The sequence below is a fragment of the Patiria miniata genome, unplaced genomic scaffold (genome assembly GCF_015706575.1).
Source record: "Patiria miniata isolate m_02_andy unplaced genomic scaffold, ASM1570657v1 HiC_scaffold_19, whole genome shotgun sequence".
NCBI classification, from domain to species: Eukaryota; Metazoa; Echinodermata; class Asteroidea; order Valvatida; family Asterinidae; genus Patiria; species Patiria miniata.
In genome coordinates this window covers 12,093,500-12,113,628 of record NW_024037057.1, presented here as the reverse complement: position 1 = coordinate 12,113,628, position 20,129 = coordinate 12,093,500, and the positions used below count along the sequence as shown (strand labels likewise).

The 20,129-nt window shown below is 37.9% G+C and overlaps 2 protein-coding genes across 4 annotated transcripts in view; one reads left to right on the top strand and one right to left on the bottom strand.

Annotated features, from left to right (window-relative positions):
* LOC119725814 overlaps positions 1-5,801 on the top strand; it is a 33,849-nt gene extending 28,048 nt beyond the window's left edge. For both annotated transcript variants that reach the window (XM_038197398.1, XM_038197397.1), the window contains exon 14: positions 827-5,801. In XM_038197398.1, the coding sequence (XP_038053326.1) occupies positions 827-4,294 (3,468 nt within the window). In that variant the 3' untranslated portion in view covers positions 4,295-5,801. The remainder of the gene's footprint in view (positions 1-826) is intronic.
* A 5,071-nt stretch (positions 5,802-10,872) lies between these two features.
* LOC119725812 lies at positions 10,873-20,123 on the bottom strand. Of its 2 annotated transcripts, none has more exons than XM_038197395.1 (7): positions 20,006-20,123; positions 19,393-19,632; positions 18,528-18,666; positions 17,777-18,129; positions 16,459-16,639; positions 14,646-14,817; positions 10,873-11,070 (listed from the first exon to the last, which is right to left on the bottom strand). In XM_038197395.1, the coding sequence occupies exons 2-7, from the start codon at positions 19,548-19,550 to the stop codon at positions 10,973-10,975; spliced, it is 1,101 nt and encodes a 366-aa protein (XP_038053323.1). In that variant the 5' UTR covers positions 19,551-19,632; positions 20,006-20,123; the 3' UTR covers positions 10,873-10,972. The 2 variants fall into 2 exon arrangements, with proteins under 2 accessions (XP_038053323.1, XP_038053322.1); XM_038197394.1 differs by having other exon boundaries at positions 19,393-19,602; positions 20,006-20,122.
* Positions 20,124-20,129: the final 6 nt, after the last annotated feature.

The following is a 20,129-nucleotide window of genomic DNA, read 5'->3' as shown; positions in this document are numbered from 1 at the left end:
TGCAAAGCTAAAAAAGTTGTATTTTGGTAAAAACATGAATTTTTGGCATGCAGGGCTGCAATAGGCTAAAAATCACATTTAGGCCATGTCCACAAATGGGTGAAAATACCAGGAGTTAGAATGATACACGAAGAATGTTTTATTCTACGTGTCAGTTTATTTCAAATCATGAAAACACAGGGAAAGTGAATGTATAATGCGGTTTTTCATATATCGATCTGTAAAATGTTCTTTGTTCTTCAGTGTTTACCACTTCTTTTGGATAGAGAGTCAGCTGTGTCTCCCAAAAGGAAGTAATATATCTTTTTGCTGAAAATAAGCCTCTATACTGATGATGTCACGCTTTGTTTACTTGTGTGCTTTCGTATGGGAACCTGGTGGGGACAACAGATTCGTAGCTCCAAAGAAAAGCGCACACGTAAACAAAGTGTGGCCTCATCAGTACAGAGGCTTATGAATCTACATGTATCTAAATCTAATGGGTAGTAGAGATTACAAAGGGTAGTACAGAAATAATTACATCACTTGCACTGATCAACCTGTCGTTGACCAAGTGGTTATTCATTTAACACAGTCTGTAACGGCACCCATGTCATATACATGTATGACCTAATCTGAAACATCCACATGGGTGTCATATATGTGCGCCTGTATTGAACTGCTCAAATGTGCTTTTAGGGAACATGGGCAAGCAACCCTTGTGCCTGTCGTTGTTCCTAAGTTTAGTAGCTCTTTGCCTTGAGTGGCTTATAGCCTGTAAATGGCGATTTAAAAGGACAAAAAATGTTATTAAAGCGTTTGATTAATTGTTGTTTTGTATCACCAGGAGGAAGAGTATTCACTGATGTATCAGGATGTGCTTGATGGAGAAACAGAAAGTCTGGATCAGCAACTCATAGATTTGGATCAACAGGAGGAAGCAATGCTGAGCAACACAAACCATCAGCAGACTGATCCACAGAGACTGCTTGAGGGGGATGTTCGACTTAGACACATCCAGAATGGTCGTCTTTACCAGCAGGGCGTCCTTCAGCCACAGCATGTCAACAGAAGAGATTTGGATCAACAAGAGAAAGCATGGCAGGGTCACACTGGTCGTCAGGGGATGCGTGAGGGCGCTGTTGGAATGACGCATGTCCAGAATGGTCATCGTAATCAACATGCACTGCGTGAGAGCATTCTTCAGCCACATCACATCCAGAACCGTCAGCACATTCAAGTAAGTCAGCATCCTGATGAGACTCTTCTGGGGCATCCTGTTAATCTCCCAGATCTCCAGAATATTCGGCGGAATCAATTGGTGGCTAAACCTAGTCACCAGCAAGCACTTGAAGAGGTTGTTCAACCAATGCGTGTCCAGAGCAGTCAGCAGAAACCATCCAGTGAGCACCCTGGTCACGAGGTCCTTCCTGACAGGGGCCTCCGACCCATGCTTGCTAAGACAGGTCAATCCCAGGGAGCGGATCAACACAGTGGTCGTCTGGCTAATCCTAGCAGTGCTGAAACTACCAATCAAGTCAAAACTAAATCACCTGTTGGAAGACCTGGCACAGACAGGACTGCAGATGGTTCTCCTTTGAAAGTTACAGAGAGACAATCTGATAGACATGAGCACCAACTATCTCATAACCGTAAAGCTGATGTACGTGACAGTATGGACAGGGTAAACATAAATGTTGCAAATGATAAACCTCTACGAGGTCAAAATTTGACCAAAGCTGTCGGTCAAAGCGGTACAGAGAGTACAGACGAGCGTGACCATTCATTTAGGGCAGCTCAGGGTAAGGATGAGAACTCGGTCAATCATGAAAAAGTTGTGACTGACCAAGTGGTAGTTCCTGGGAGACATGCTGCAGCCTCTGACACCAGACAAGAGAGAGGTTCAGGGATGGTAGAAGATGATGAGCTTGTGAACAATCCAGCTGGTCCAGTTTCCTCACGGCAGGAAACGAAGACTTGTGTTAGTGTGCTGCCAGACGGCAGATATGGTGGTAAAAGTATATTCCTTTCAGAAGAGGAACAAAAGAAGTCAACAAGAGAGCCATATCAGTCTGAGAAGTCAGTCCCTCATCCAACAAATAGCCCCCAGACACTTGTTGATGAGCTTAACAACAAACCAGCTGTCAAAGTTTCCTCAAGACACACTGACAAGTATCCTGCCAGTGTGGGTCCCGACATCAGATATGCCGGTGAAAGCAGATTTCCTGGTGAAAAAGAACTTAACCAATTAACAGGAGAATTTGAGGTGTCAGTCACTCATCCAATGAATATCCCTCAGACTCTTGACAACTCTAAAGATCTGAAGAAAGATGAATCGTATTCTGATTCGAATGAGATGATTTACGAGTTAGATGAAGTTATTCCAAGTGAAGATACAACAAGAGCATCATCATTAGAGAGGGACCACACTGCGGCTGACTACATAGCCTGTGCATTAGGCATGGATTATGTGAATAAGAAAAATTTGACAGTACAGCCATTCAGCAACTCAAGTAAATCGACGACTCAACAACCTGACGAGCATCTCAATCGATCAGAGAATCAGGGTTATTCACAATCCAAAAGAAGCCAAGGTGATGCAACGCAAGATATTCAGTCTTCATCAACTAAAAGTGATTCAAAGTCACAAAACATGGACTCAAAGGATGCATTGAGGGGAATTGGAAGCTCTGATAAGGATGACATCAATATCAGAGGATTATACAATCCTCACATTAACATACCAAAGACTCAAGTTAGTTTAGAGGAGGGCCCTTGCTCTCCAATACGAAAGTGGTTGAAAGAAAAGGAAACTTCAGAAGTTAGGGGTATAAAGCCTAGCCAATCTGAACCAAATTTGACTGGTAAAGTTGACAATGAACGAACAACAGATTATGGATTTGCTAATTCTGTTGAATCACCAATAAATGCAGCCCATATTAAAAGCCCTCCAATGAGCTCACAGAGTACCTCACCAATAAGGCAATGGTTAAGAGAGAAGCAAGAGAATGAAGCACATCAAAGCAGAGAAGTAAAAGATTTTGCCTCGCCAAACAGTTCAGTGACTGACGGTGGTTTAGGAAATGCTTCTAACAGTAGACCAAACACACAATCTATTGAGTTGGAGAATTCTGAAGATTTGAAACAGAGTCCTAATTACATTAGAGGAAGGACTCATTCTTTGATTCCAGTACCTGTTGGTTCTCAGAGAGCGGGAGATTCTCAGAAGCAGACGGCTAAGAGTCAGAGTCCACATGAAACAAGGCGGAGATCCAGCTCAGCCATTCCTGTCTACAAAGGTCTCTCAAAATCCTCTCAAAAGCCTAGGGAAGCCTCTCCCTCTGTCAGTTCAGTAGCAGGTGGAAAATCACCTGAAACGGATCATGTGACACATGACGTAATGCAAAAAGCAGACATCAAATCCAAGAAATCTAACCCATATTCAAAAATACCTGTGAAGAAGGTATACACAACTTTAAAAGCTGGAGGGTACCTTGAGGACACATCACAGTTAAAGGAACAAAATTCCCCTCAGCAAGTCTCTCCTTCAGAAAAGTCACTAACCAGATCCGCAGTGGAACACTCCGAGTCTGAGGGGCCTGAAACTCCACAATCCAGGCCTGTTCTGGAAAGGCAAGGCACGTTTACTAAAGAACCCCGACCAACTCTGACCAGAGAAGGTACATTTACCATCGAGGGAGAAGATGAGAATCGGCAAAGCGAGTCTCTGTTTTTCCCAAGTGAAGATGCTGTGGCTCCCAGTAACCCCACTGAAGAAAAGAATGCACAGCAATCAACATTCTCACCATTAGCATTAGTCTTAGATCACATGGTGAGAAAGGGAAGTGCGCCAAGTACATCCACAAAGCGTGAAATGTCGGGTGGAAAAAAGCATCACGACTCCGCAGAGGAAACATTTGAAAACAGCTCCACTGAAAGCTCCATGAGTCCTACGACAAAGTCTACTATCATCGCCAGTAACAAACCTACCACAAACGTCAACAACACTAGAAATTACTACATTAACGTTGGAAACCATAGGGACAATAACCAAGGTGAGGTCACAGGGTCTAAGGCCATAGGTCACGAGGTCGGCATGGACACTTATGATGGACTGACAGAGAGCGATAGGAAAGAACACGACGAACTGGATGAGAACGAATTACAAAAGATGATGGCGACAAAAGGTCAGTTGGCTGAGATCAGGAATTTGGAGATTGAGAATCGTCACTTGGCCTATGAGAGAAAGGAGTTTGAAGCGCACCTGATAAAAAATATGCAGCACCAACAAGCGCATACATCTGATGAAGGTTAGCACCTTGTTATCATACGTAATCTGGTCATTCAGTAAATGCGGGGTTCACGTTTCACCTGTCCTTGTCATGACATCTGACTTGTGAGTTTGTAAATTCTGGATGCACCCCTTAACCCTCCTAGAGTCCCAGTGGAAATCAATATTCAGCAATAGGTAAAACCCATTAAAACCATGCAGGTCAGTTTCAAGCGAAGGGATGTGAAGTGTTAAAGTAACTGTCACACAAGAGCAGTGAAGCGTGACCAAATCTGCCTGCCTGCCCAGAGCTTAACTGCACAAAAGAATTGTGCAGGGATTTGAAGTGTTGGTGCTAACACTTTGGGCATTAAGTGGTTTTGCAGAAATCGAGGGGTTGGGAAGTACAGAAGACTAGGGGTTAATGCCTTCTTTCTCCACTGTCCAAGAGTGATTATGTACCTGTACCGGCAAGTTGAAACATTTGAATGACAAAGTACCAGTATAAAGTTCAGAGCTAACAGGGACAGGAAAAATGTCACACTTTGGATGCTTAATTTATTGAATGACCCATACTTAAAATATTGTTTTGGGGGGAAAGGGTATATTCTTAGTTTGTTTCATTTGAAATTTGGTGCATAAATGTACATGGCAGGCAATCACATCATCGGGAGAAACACAAATTGCACTAATCTTTGTAGTAACCTCAAAGTTAAGGTTCATTATCTGTATATGACTGGCCAATGTATTTATTAGGCTAAGGAATTGGACATGAAAAGCCCTACATGTTGTCAACGACACCATGAACTGACACTCACATGCAAGGGGGTGTCGGTTCATGAAAAATGCGTAATCAGCCATTTCAGTTTCACAAAATTTCACGTTGGGCACTGACCTGAAATAGAATGATTTTCGTGTTCATGAACGAACTGACGCCCAAGCATGTTGCAGCAATACAGTACAGAGAAAAACGTTTTGAAAGGTTTGACATGAATTGAATCCATCCGAATACTGGTGGGCTTACACAAAAATTTAATTAAATACCGTTTTAACTGGTGAAATTAAGATAAGTGTCTGTTCTTGAAAACGAAAATGTACAGAATGGGGGCTAAAAGTGCTGCACTGTGCCGGGTGTCAGTTTGTGAAAACGAAAATAACCTAGTTCTGTAAAACACCGGTCGTGCACTCATGCGCCGCAACCGAGTGTCAGTTCGTGGTGTCGGTGACGAAGTAATGTGTCCTGGATCTTGAAATGTCAAGGAAATGTCATGGAATTTCATTTTAAGAAATCTGTGGGAACCCTTGACCATGTTGACATGCCATGGTAATACCAAAATGTGTCATAAAGTCATTGGCGGAGATTTGTGTCACAAAGTGGGAGGGATGATCACAATTTTTGGGGTGAAATCCCCCAAAAAGTGACGCTGAACAAATGTCCGACTGCAAAATATTTGAAAGCGGGGGAGGACTATTTGCAGATTGAGGGCGCTATTTAATAAATGGTGTTGGAAATTCTGGGGGGGGGGGGGATAATTGTAAACACCATCCCCCCTGCCCAAAAAGTGGGGAGGGGAATATATCCCCCCCCCCCCATCCCTCCCGGGATCTCCGCCCATGCATAAAATAGATTGTGTACATGTACTCACAGTACTTGTCTTAACAACTGCACTGAAACCAGTAAAAGAATATTTTCATTTTAAAATCAAATGAAAAATGCACACAGTTTTCTTACAAAATTTAAATGACTTCTCAGGGGATTGTGAAATATAGTGGACTTGTTTTAGTTTTCTTTTCATTCTTGTCTATTTTATTTATATATTATAGTTTAGTGTCTTGATGGACAATTTCTTTATTTCTTTATGAGCATCACAATGTGACCGGAGAATATGAATCGTTTCTTGTTTGTAGGAGTAATTTATTTCAAGATTTTTTTTTTTTCAAGAGAAGGGCAGCATCTTGAAGGTTATGTTTATACAGGGTGAGTCAAAAAAAGTGGAACCCAAACCCACAAAAATATATATTTCATATTTTAAAAAATATGTAGCACCAAAAACAAAAATGACTGGAAAGCCAATTTCATGAACTACCTGTAGATGAAAAAATACTGAAATTGCTCAATCCGTTCAAAGTATATCAATATTTAAATGCAATGACCCTAAAACCTCTTTCGTCCTAGTATGCATTTTCAAGAACTGTCCTAACAATTGTCTTCAAACATCACCAGCGATAAAACCTCAGCTTAAAAGTTATAAATATCAAAGTCCTTTTGAAGGCTCGCCTTTTCAAAATAGTTGATTTTATAAATCATACAGTTTGCCTAAACAAGGTTGTTAATAAAGATATTGTGTACATGTACTACAGCTGTTGACAGTTGTCATGGTTGTTTAAACAAGTATTGTGTGTATTTGTTTGTTCCAAACAATCTGAACACACACTGAAAGTTTTGGACGAAACAGATTTTAGGGTCATTGCATTTAAATGGTGATATTCTTTGAACGGATTGAGCAATTTCAGTAATGTTTTCATCTTAAAGTAGTTTATGAAATTGACTTTCCAGTCATTATTATTATTTTTGGTGCTACATATTTTTTTCAAATATGAAATATATTTTATATTTGGGGGTTTGGGTTCCGCTTTTTTATATTCATCCTGTATGTGTACAGTACGCTGCACGTTTAATTTTGATTGCTTTCAAAGTTCATCCTCCTATATTGATATTTGATAGGAAGCATTCTGTTTGGTCCTTTCTGTGTATATATTTTTTTTTGAAATTTTAATATATTTTATTTACTAGTTTATAGTGTATATAATTCATTTTATGACATTGTGTATTTATTACCTCTGCCAAGGAGGTTATGTTTTCAAGATAACACGATAACTCAAAAAGTTATGGGTGGATTTGCATGAAAAATTTGTTAGGGATGGTCCTTAGTACAAGTACAAATTGATTAGATTTTGGAAGTGATCCGGATCTGGATCCAGGATTTTTGTAAAGGATCTTCACCATTTATGCGAGTATCTATGTTGGGTGTACTGACAATATGGCGGGGAATTGTTTGGACTTGGCGGAGGTTTGCGCTCTCTGAGTGCTTTCTAGTTCCAAATGTTTAACTTCTTAATTATAGAGGGGTCAAATCATCAAATGATTGATTGAGTTGTGGGTTGTGTGGCCAAATGGTTAGGGTTTGTGATTCATGATCAGAAAGTCTGGGGTTGGAGTACAGCTGCTAGTGTATTGTGTCCTTGGGCAAGCATCTTCATCCCCACTTACCTCTCTTTCTACCTTAAGCTTTGTAGGGGGTGTGGCCTAGTGGTTAGGGTTTGTGACTTATGATCAGAGGGTCAGGGGTTCAAATCGAGCTGCTGGTCATATATTATGTCCTTTGGAAAGTCGCTTCACCCCCACTTGCCTCTCTCCTCCCAAGCGTAATGGGTACCGCCTTTAGCGGGAGAGTAACCTGCTACTCCCCAGCCAATGCTGGTACCCATTTCTACTCCTGGGAAGAGAGAAGCAAGTGGGGGTGAAGCGGCTTGCCCAAGGACACACTGGTCAGCAGCTGGATTTGAACCCCTGACGCTCTGATCATGGGTCATGAACCCTAACCACTAGGCCACACCCCCCTACAAAGCCTAATGTAGAGGGGATTTCCAACTTGTGCTGAGGAATTGGACATAATTGTCTATGATTTGAGTAAACAGTTTTATTGTGAAAGGAACTTTTGTTCCTTTGAACAATTTAAAGTTATGCTAGAGTGGCAAGTTGATTGCCAGCAGAAGAAAATTGTTATGCTTTGTACATGTACATGTACAGCCAACCAATCTGCTCATATTTTTCGTTTTAAATAATATAATGAACATGTTGTATTTTTATTAACATTTTTGCTTGACTCTGCATGCTCATTTCATTTTCAGTGAGGACTATAAGTCCTTTGACCAATATTTGCTATTTATATTATTCATATTACAGTGCACATATAATGGTGTGTTTTTAAGCATGTACACATGTATGTGAATGGGATTTTTTGAAAATTGCAGACAGTCAATGATGTTATTGTTAGATTAATGGTTTGATTAATTTTAGTTTCATTGCTGATCATTACGTCTTGTGTATTGATTATTATGATTGCAGTGCCATATGATATTTATAATTTAATAGTGTGATTCTTTTTCTACTTTCAGGAACTACACATGTATACATGTATGATTTGGGCTTTGCATGGTGGAGTATTGGTATCGTTTTTGGTTTGCGTTAACACCATGTAGTAATACATGTAACTACTGCTTAGACGATATTTAGTTCTGAAAAGATTTTGTCCTGCTTATTATCAACTTTAGCTACATAGTGAAAGCTGCTGATAATAAGCAGAACAAGTTTTTTTCAGAACTAAATATCTTCTAAGCAGTAGTTATTATGACATGGTGTTACCGCAAACTGAAACGATACACATACATGTTAATGTCATTGTTTTCTGAGCCTTAGGTCTGGTTAATTTATAATTTGTTGTTGACTATTCAACATGGTATGTGAAAGAGCATAATTTGCTTCATTGCTGCACAAATTTACTTTACGTTGTCAGGCATGCAACTTTTCCTCGGATCAGCTGATTTCCAATTTTTTTACTTCCCATGTGTGCCATTGAAAATAGAAAAACACTTTACAAAGTTTGGGAAAAATGTGAATTTCCTCTTTTTTTGTGATTTCCCAGTTGCATGCCTGGTTGTATGTACATGTACATGTTTATTTTGAGGGTCTTTACAAAAAGTGCACTGACTTCCAAATGCAAGTATAAACCTCATAGTGTCCTTATTGATTTCTCATTCAATTTATGTATTAAAGATATCCACTTTCTTAAAAACAAGCTTTTTATGTGTTCCAGTCTTAAAGGCATACAGGATCATTTGCATTTTCCCAACCAACTGAATTATTCTCAAAAAGCTTACTAGGATTAAAATTTTACTGGTTCTGAACACCCCATGAAAATAATTATTCCGTCAGGTTTGGTGTTATAGGCTACTATCAGTCAACTGACTGATCGTTGGAAATGGAGTGAAATTAATGAAGTGCTATGGACGAAATCACGTTTCATGATGAACATGTTGTGCATGGTTTCCTCACTGTAAGTGATATTGTTATATTTACTGAGCTGAAACTTCAACAGGTTTTGAACATTCTTCTTTGGATTTTGAGTATTATTATAGGAAACGCACAAAATTCATGAAAGGCAAATGATCCTATATGCCTCTAATTTTTTTTTTTTACGGATAAACGACTCAAGCATTGCAAAATTGTATTATGGTCATTACACAACTGAAGGATTTGTACAATTAAGGATTTGATGTCAGTAGTGTAACTGTTAATTTACATGCATGCAACTGGGTAGTAACAAAAACAAGAGGAAATGCCAAACTTTACAAGACTTTATACAGTGTTTTTAAATTTTGAATGGCACAAGTGTAAAGTAAAATAGGAGAAAATCAGCCAATCCAAAAGTTGCATGCTTGAATCCGGTAACACTAAATGTACAAAAAGGTTTTACTACATGTATAAAGCCTGTCAAAGTGATGCAACGCCCGTACTCTCTGACTCTGGCTTAACGCATAATGTATATTTGAGGGGGGGGGGAACTTTGTGATACATGCAAGGTGACAATCAACCCCTCTTACAGATGATGTTTCTTTACGCATATTTGTAATATCTATGTTTATGTGACTTTGGATACATGTAGGGTGCCAATCGGCATCCCTCGATACAGATGATGTTTCGTTGAGGATATTTGTAATATCTAATTTTTATTGATATGATATAGGCTTTCAACACGAAATGTTTTTCTGTAGGGGATACTCAATGAGAATTCAACAATAAAGTGATCAACAAAAGCAAAATAGAATTCAAACCTGCGGTCTCTGGAATATGAGGCATGGTACTCAGTCAAGTCAGCCATCTTGTGCTGTGATGGCGGTCCTCCAAGTTTCTGCTCAGGGTTAGCTAGTCAGAAACCTGAAACCAAGACATACGTGTAGTGTATCGCCTTGAATCATGTTCATACTCATGATGAATAGCTGCAAAACAGCAAACCTGAAATGTTCCAACCCGTGATCACTCGAAGTGATAGTGAACATTTAAAATCATTGAATAAGCCACAATGGGAACTTAAATTTTACGTTCCCGCTTGTAGTTTTTTTTTTCGAAGAAAGCTATTACATGTATGTATATGATGGTTGTTTTGCAACATATTTCAAACTGACTTTTTCTTTTATTCAATACATGCTTAAAGTTTGCAACTTGTATGAAAATGTACCAACAACTCATCGCCTATCAAATCTGTAATTACCGTACTTGTAAAAAGTCAACAAAAACAAATGTTCATATACAACATGTAGGTTTAACTTAAAAACAAGAACTTAATAATATATAATGGCTTGTAATTGAGGTTGGCAACCACTGGTGATGAAAAGATTATCTGGATTTATTTTGTTTACTGTTTAGTTTTGATGAACTCTTTTACTTCTTGAAAATCAAATCTTGGGCTCGTGATATTTCAGCTAAGAATAAAATTGACAAAAAGATATCAAAGAAAAAAAAGAAATTATGTTAGTGACACTTCTTGATATTTTAACTTTGAAATAAAATGACATTAAAAAAATAACTAAAGAAAACAAAAGAAATGGGAATGACAGATCAAAAAAAAATTGCAACAAATAAATTATCAAGAAATGTTCTTGTCAATGGATGAAGATGGGGTGGCCGCATTTCTTGACGGTTGGTGCAATGACAGTCTGTGCGTCGGCCGAGATGTTGAGTTGGAATGGATAAGGCTTGTCTTTATAACACAAAACAAAAGAAATGGAAAAGAACGATAACGTAAATGGAAAACAGAAACTGGTAAATGAAGCCAATAAAAAGTATGAATTTAAATTATGTAAAACTTGAAACTCATTTGAAAGGGGAGGTGATGGAGTCAATCACAAGTCAAATCCAAAGTCAATCACAAGTCAAATCCAAAGTCAATCACAAGTCAAATCCAAAGTCAATCACAAGTCAAATCCAAAGTCAATCACAAGTCAAATCCAAAGTCAATCACAAGTCAAATCCAAAGTCAATCACAAGTCAAATCCTAAGTCAATCACAAGTCAAATCCTAAGTCAATCACAAGTCCAATCCAAAGTCAATCACAAGTCAAAATCCTAAGTCAATCTTAAGTCAAATCCAAAGTCAATCACAAGTCAAATAATAACAAAACTGGTGAATGAAAACAAGAAAAAGAATCGATGTAAATTATGTAAACTCGCATCTCCTTTGAATGGTGATGTGTTGGAGTCAATCACAAGTCAAATCCAAAGTCAATCACAAGTCAAATCCAAAGTCAATCACAAGTCAAATACAAAGTCAATCAAGTCAAATCCTAAGTCAATCATAAGTCACATCAAAAGTCAATCACAAGTCAAATCCTAAGTCAATCACAAGTCAAATCCTAAGTCAATCACAAGTCAAATCCAAAGTCAATCAAGTCAAATCCTAAGTCAATCACAAGTCAAATCCAAAGTCAAATCCTAAGTCAATCACAAGTCAAATCCTAAGTCAATCACAAGTCAAATCCTAAGTCAATCACAAGTCAAATCCAAAGTCAATCACAAGTCAAATCAAAAATCAATCACAAGTCAAATCAAAAGTCAATCACCAGTCAAATCCAAAGTCAATCACACGTCAAATCAAACGTCAATCACAAGTGAAAACAAACGTCAATCACAAGTCAAATCCAAAGTCAATCACAAGTCAAATCCAAATTTAGTCAATCACAAGTCAAATCCTAAGTCAATCATAAGTCACATCAAAAGTCAATCACAAGTCAAATCCTAAGTCAATCACAAGTCAAATCCAAAGTCAATCACAAGTCAAATCCAAAGTCAATCACAAGTCAAATCCAAAGTCAATCACAAGTCAAATCCTAAGTCAATCACAAGTCAAATCCTAAGTCAATCACAAGTCCAATCCAAAGTCAATCACAAGTCAAAATCCTAAGTCAATCTTAAGTCAAATCCAAAGTCAATCACAAGTCAAATAATAACAAAACTGGTGAATGAAAACAAGAAAAAGAATCGATGTAAATTATGTAAACTCGCATCTCCTTTGAATGGGGATGTGTTGGAGTCAATCACAAGTCAAATCCAAAGTCAATCACAAGTCAAATCCAAAGTCAATCACAAGTCAAATACAAAGTCAATCAAGTCAAATGCTAAGTCAATCACAAGTCAAATCCTAAGTCAATCATAAGTCACATCAAAAGTCAATCACAAGTCAAATCCTAAGTCAATCACAAGTCAAATCCTAAGTCAATCACAAGTCAAATCCAAAGTCAATCAAGTCAAATCCTAAGTCAATCACAAGTCAAATCCAAAGTCAAATCCTAAGTCAATCACAAGTCAAATCCTAAGTCAATCACAAGTCAAATCCTAAGTCAATCACAAGTCAAATCCAAAGTCAATCACAAGTCAAATCCTAAGTCAATCACAAGTCAAATCCTAAGTCAATCACAAGTCAAATCCAAAGTCAATCACAAGTCAAATCCAAAGTCAATCACAAGTCAAATCCTAAGTCAATCACAAGTCAAATCCTAAGTCAATCACAAGTCCAATCCAAAGTCAATCACAAGTCAAAATCCTAAGTCAATCTTAAGTCAAATCCAAAGTCAATCACAAGTCAAATGAAAACAAAACTGGTGAATGAAAACAAGAAAAAGAATCGATGTAAATTATGTAAACTCGCATCTCCTTTGAATGGGGATGTGTTGGAGTCAATCACAAGTCAAATCCAAAGTCAATCACAAGTCAAATCCAAAGTCAATCACAAGTCAAATACAAAGTCAATCAAGTCAAATCCTAAGTCAATCACAAGTCAAATCCTAAGTCAATCATAAGTCACATCAAAAGTCAATCACAAGTCAAATCCTAAGTCAATCACAAGTCAAATCCTAAGTCAATCACAAGTCAAATCCAAAGTCAATCAAGTCAAATCCTAAGTCAATCACAAGTCAAATCCAAAGTCAAATCCTAAGTCAATCACAAGTCAAATCCTAAGTCAATCACAAGTCAAATCCTAAGTCAATCACAAGTCAAATCCAAAGTCAATCACAAGTCAAATCAAAAATCAATCACAAGTCAAATCAAAAGTCAATCACCAGTCAAATCCAAAGTCAATCACACGTCAACTCAAACGTCAATCACAAGTAAAAACAAACGTCAATCACAGGTCAAATCCAAAGTCAATCACAAGTCAAATCCAAATTTAGTCAATCACAAGTCAAATCCAAAGTCAATCACAAGTCAAATCCAATGTCAATCACAAGTCAAATCAAAAGTCGGATGACAAATACCGGGGATGCAAAATTAGTGCCTTTGTCACAGTAGACAGGATGACTTTTTATTCAATTTATGATTGACTACTGGATTATCAAAGAGAATAAAAGAGATGGATGTGATGGATCTTTTCATGTATCAAAACAAACTGAATAAATTTAGTCAATCACAAGTCAAATCCAATGTCAATCACAAGTCAAATCAAAAGTCGGATGACAAATACCGGGGATGCAAAATTAGTGCCTTTGTCACAGTAGACAGGATGACTTTTTATTCAATTTATGATTGACTACTGGATTATCAAAGAGAATAAAAGAGATGGATGTGATGGATCTTTTCATGTATCAAAACAAACTGTTTTATCAAATAAAAATCAATTGTTCAATATTAATGGATGGGGTTCGTTTGAAACTCACAAAAGAAACAACACTGGAGTTCTGTTCAAAAGGACAAAAAATGCGATTGTAAGTACATGTACAACAACAAAAATTGAAGAAGAAAACAAATACAGAAGCCCAAAGGAATGCTGTGGGAATTAATTAAGTGGAAAAGCTTCTTTTTGCACCAGTAAAATTACACATGTATTTCCAACCATGTACACAATGTACAAACATCTTGCACAAAGCTGATGACCCTTGCTCAAACAAAAATTGTCATGCCTTGTTTACATCAGGGGTGTAAAATCTCAGCTTTAAAGCTGATTTCAGCTTTTTGGGTTTTGGATTTCAGCTTTTTTCCCTCACTTTGCTGTGTACACAAGTATTGGATATTTCCAAAGTTCAGCTTTTTAAAACCTTTTTCAGGTGTTTTCAGCTCATGTTATGAGTGATCACTCACACCCCTGTTACACGATCTGAAATTTTGGTTTAATTCCATTGGTAAACAACAGAGTTATTTAGGATCAAAAGTAGGACCTTTTTTTTGACATGTAGTACATCACATAAAAAAAAGCTGCTTTTGATGATCAAATGTTTTCAGCGCTGAGCAAAATGTCTGTGTTTATAAATCAGTTCTGTGCAATCAGCTCCTGATTGCAACTTACCTGTGCCTTTTCCACCATACTTGCCGTTAGTGTTGCTCGGAATTGACGGTGAAGAGCGATGGATGTGAGGAATCTTCGACAGCATGGCTATCTCAGTGGGTGAGGGATTATTGACAGACAGCTCCACGTCACAAGACTCTACTAATTGGTGGTTCAGTTGCCAGTTGATCATCTGCAACAGTTGATAAAAAATAACCTGTTATATTTTTACAATAGATTGAAGTGAAATTGCTGTATTGCTTCAATAATTGTGGTGTCCATGTATTTGCTGTTTGTAATCGAAAATGTGTGTTGTGATGGAGAACTCATTTGCTCAAAAATATAGCCTCTATGAGGCAGATCCATCCTCTTTTGCTACAGATAAAGCCGGATGAAAACGGATTGTGAGATGCGGCGCAGGCTACTTATGATGATGATTGGGCTCAGACTTGACATGAGATTTCTTGTGACCAGACTCACGACTCGTTCTACATAACCCCGAGGACCGACACACCGAACAACATATCCTTTCAGTCCTCGGGAGTTGGGTCTTTTGTTGGAAACGATCCTCTGTAGTAAGTTTGTGTGCTTAGTCTACGGTAGAGTGTTATATTACAGGGAAAAGGGAAACACAAAGCATTGTCCTCAAGAGTATAGTAAAACAAGAGTGTACTACCTTGTGCTTGATCACAAGTGACTCAACTGCAACACTCTCACTGCTTTATTATGAAAGGCTAAAGGGAGCTAGGTTGGCAAAATTTACTTTAACAAAGGAATGCCTATATGTCACAGTTAATTTGAAGAGCTTGTGAAGTACATAGTTGGGACTGGATCACTTGTGACTGACTTGTGCTCATGCAGTCATAAGAACTTTGACTACAAAACTGGCATTCGGAGCAAGGAATTGTGCCATCACCTTACATCATCAAGTCAGTCTGTACTGATGTTTTACACAGAGCATATGTTAAAACAAGTATATAATGAGCAGTGGTTAACCACAAGTTGACTGGATTGCTGTTAACTGTTTATCTGTCCTGTGGCTTTTGATGGAAATGAACACAATACATCCATCTATAACTGTTATTGTGTTAACAGTTATAATGAGCAGTGGTTATCCACAAGTTGACAGGATTGATGTTAACTATTTACATGTCATGTGGCTTTTGATGAAAATGGACACAATTCATTCAACTATAACTGTTAACAGTTATAATGAGCAGTGGTTAACCACAAATTGACTGGATTGCTGTTAACTGTTTATGTGCCCTGTGTCTTTTGATTTAAATGAACACAATACATCCAACTATAACTGTTAACAGTTATAACATGTATAATGAGCAGTGGTTAACCACAAGCTGACTGGATTGATGTAACTGTTTATCTGTCCTGTGGCTTTTGATGGAAATGAACACAATACATCCAACTATAACTGTTAACAGTTGTAATAAGCAGTAGCTAGCCACAAGTTGACTATATTAGTGTTAACTCAGTGTTTATCTGTTCCATGGTCATGATGGTTGTTGGTGGAAAATATCAGTTATGATGAGCAGTGGCTATCACATTTTTTACTGTTTTTTTTCTTCTTCAAAAGGCCCCTTACATAGAGGGCCCTAACTGATAAGGACATGTGTCCTAATTGGAAATTTTTGGATAGTCTGTCATTAAATTGGACTCCTATGAAATCTATAGTCTCTTTTAGCTAACGAGGATAACATTACCCTTACATGTGACCTTTCACTGTCCTAATTATCTTCACTAAGCATGTTATACAACCAATGAGTCCGTATTTAACAATAGAGTCCAAATTTTCACACTATACTCTCACTGAACTTACCGATGACTTGACTTGATCTGGATCAGAGCAAGTTGGTGTTGATGATGGGCTGGATAATTTACCGCTGATCATTGCTTTCCCCTTCACACATCTCATTCTTTGTCGGGGAACAATGACTCCACCAATGAAGGAGCATCGACCAAGGCTCTTCTCTTTCATCTTGGTGTAGGTGTAAGCCTCTCTGTCAGGAATATTAATTGAATACAGATTGTTAATTGACACACCTGTGTTTCAAAATCATTGGGAACCACATTTTTCCTAAGAGTTGGTATATTAAGCACATGATGTATGATGTTTGAAACATATTTGTTTTCCTCTCGGTCAGGATCAGGAAACTTGAATAATCATTGTGAACACCCATCTCAGGCTTGTGTTCCATAGTCACACCTAAACAAATTTATACAAAGATTTCAATTGTACATGAAAGGAATATGTTGCAGCTATTTGGAGTGACTTCAGCGTCTATTCCATGTTTAATTGAATGCAAGGTAACAACTTCATTTTTGGACCTCGCAAAGAGAATGAAAGCAAACACATAGCCTAAAGTTAGTTACAAATTAATACAAATCTGCTCTAATGCATAACATTTGTAATTAATTATACCCTAATGTTCTAAACCACATTTAAACAAAAAGTGAGGCTAGAATGCATAAATAGTCTGTCACCATCCCAATCAACAGTTCACAATTTATGAAATACATGGAACACGACCAAAAATGGCTTCCTCATGAATAAGGTCCATTGAATACATAAAGTTCAATACATAACGTTTGCCTTTCTGAAACCAAATTCTATTTTGGTCAACTGAGTCACTCCTAACACTTTTGAATATAGATGAAACCAAAACAGGTGTTTGTAACAGAGAAAGTTTATTGGGAATGAGACACAGGTTGAAGCTGAACAGCAAGTTCATCACAAGTCAATCTCAAGTCAAATCATAAAATTAAAAAGCTTGTTTTGCCCTCCCCCAAATTCTGAGTGGTGAGGAGGGGGGCAGGAGTTATAACAATAAAACACTTATTTCTGCCTTCCCCGAATTCAAATGGTGGGGTGGGGTACGGGTGGGGTATGGGTGGGGTGGGTTGGGCTTTGGGTTGGGTCCATGCCCCAGGTGAGAATTCCAGGTGAAATCAGTTCAACTGGAAATTGGTGACTAGTTTTGAACTGGTTTAACTGGTTTGAATAGATTTCACTGGCTTGTTCAAAACCAGTAAAACCAGTGCAATACCAGTCATTTTCACTTCACCTGGTACCAGTTGAAACCAGTTGAACCTGTTTCAGCTGGAATTTTCACTTTGGGCTAATTTGTTTGGTTTACCTGTATTGATCTGAATACTGCCTGGGATGTTTGAGATACTTGAAGTTATACTCTATAGGAACAGGAGGGGGTGGTTCCTGCCAGACCCCTAGCTCCTCCTTCCGATTATTGCTACTAGAAGGGTGTGATGAAACACTACTTGGTCGCTGACAGTCCAACCGGGTACTCAGACACGTTTTCAGTTTCGACGGCGGTGTTGAAGTCCGCGCGCTCAATTTGCCGGTGGCGCTGTTCACGCTGCGGTGAATCGCGTTGAATATCTTGTTTCTGGGTTTCAGACGGCTTGCGTCGACGATTCCATGTTTGACAGTTTCGGCGTGGATAGTTGGGCATAACTGCCATCCGCAGAAATCCTTCACAAACAAGAAATGACCGTTATATGAATACCAGTATTGTAGTTGAATCCATTGCAAGCCTGGTCCTCACTATATGGTTCCCAGGACTTTATGAAAACAACATTCCCTGAGTTTTCCCTGATATTTCCCTGAGAAATTTCAAAATTCCATGCAAGGGACTACTTGTGCTGGACTTTAGTTGTCCTTGTAGTGGACTTGTGATGGACCTGTGAGGAATTGTGATGAACTGGACTACAACACTACCCAAGTGTTGTGATTATTTAACCCCCTCAGATACATTCTTTGTTGTGCTGAAGTTAACATTTCTCAGCACATTTGTTGTATTTTTTTTAATCTAAAGAAAATAAATTCAATAGGGCCTACATGTATGTATGTCAGATTTCCCTTGGACTTACATCGTGTACAAGTGCACCATTTTCATTGTTTTCTTTCAATCGAAGTAGATACATATCAGCAGTGGTCAACCTTGCTTGTGATTTTTCTTCATGTGTCTCATTCGTAACTTCTTTTTCTTTAACTGGTTGATATTTTTGCCTGACACGAAAAAAAAAAATACAAGAAGATTAGTGGAAATCGGAACAACTTTTTTGTAATAAACTCATTCTGCACACAAGATACTTTATAAGCTCAAGAAACTGGCTACTTTAAATTAAAAAATCTAATTAAATTTTGCCATAAGTCAAAATCTCATTTTGCTTGAGTTTATGGATAAAGCATTAATAATCTGCCCTATGACCATTTAAATTACATGAAGTATATAAAGGATCTCAACGTTTGGAAGTGAAACAATGTGATATGTTTTGAAGTTCAATAAAATGTAAAAATCTGTCAGAAAAATGTTGATCAACACACACCCTTTGGCCGCATGAGCATGTAAATTCAAAGTCCTTGCAATTTGAATAAGAGGTGTTTTTTTTCAAAGTCATAACAGAGCCTTACAAAAATGTTTAAATAATTACCCTCCTCCAATCTTAAAATTAAGGTTTATGTTTGAATATTTGTTCAATTAGCTTTCTTTAACTTTAAGGAGGGGTGTTGTGTCTGTGCCAAACAAATTGAAAATTGAAGTCATAAATGTTTGATGATTTGTATTTATTTTATCATAATTTTAATCTCTTTGAGGCAACAACTTTATTGAGGCAACAAATTCTTCTTAATAACATGAACAGTGAAGTAGACCATCTTTAATTCACTTGATGGATGGGGTTTGTGAATTGGACTGAAAGAGCCTTAAAAAACAAGTTAGGCCTAGACCTATACCTGCTGATCCTTTTACAGGAAGTTGGTGGGTAGCCTGGGTCCCCATACTCCTTCGGGTATTCTGATGAACTCACGCTGAGAGCCAGTAGTTGCTTTACTGCAAAAGCATCACAGTCCTTCTTTTTGTAGCATGGAATGTCGTCTTCCAGCCTATCCATAATCGCTCACAATTTTGGCGGTTCCATTTTTTTTCGTCAAGTCTTGTGATGCCTGTGAATAAAAACAAAGTAGGCCTAGGCCCTATTTCAACTGAGTAGAAGAAAATCATCGTTCTTAGTCTTACGACATATATTCACTGCAATAATACTATTCACTGCAATAATACAATACAAGATAAATAATCTACAAGAGGAAAACAAAACATTTCTTGAACAATTTGTTTCATTTTTAACACAATTCAGTGTCATTTCATATCGCGCGCACATGTTGGCAAATGTTTTGAATTTGAGACAGTGGCTGTGCTAAATCGAAAGGGGAAATCCAATAAAATAATAAATGAATAAAGGCTTATTACGACTACGAGGTCAAAATATGTACATTCCATTTTGCAAAGGTTACAAAATGAGTTTGGAGGTTTTGTTTGAAGAAAGCGTTTTGTGGAGTTAATACTCACCTCATTTTACGTGTCCTCCGCAAAACCAAAACAGCAGATTTTGTTGCCGATACACGACACACGTACACCGAATATCGCGCGCAGTTGTTTTGTTTACATGTCGTCTGCTTCCTGTACATTCCAG

Bases quoted from the DNA above. Each gene is read 5' to 3' on its own strand.
- LOC119725812 (XM_038197395.1), bottom strand. From the start codon at position 19,550: ATGGATAGGCTGGAAGACGACATTCCATGCTACAAAAAGAAGGACTGT. The intron at 16,640-17,776 runs GTAAACCAAACA...TATTCCTGACAG, and splicing joins CAGTATTCAGATCAATACAG to AGAGGCTTACACCTACACCA. The intron at 14,818-16,458 runs GTAAGTTCAGTG...CAACTGTTGCAG, and splicing joins CAGATCAAGTCAAGTCATCG to ATGATCAACTGGCAACTGAA.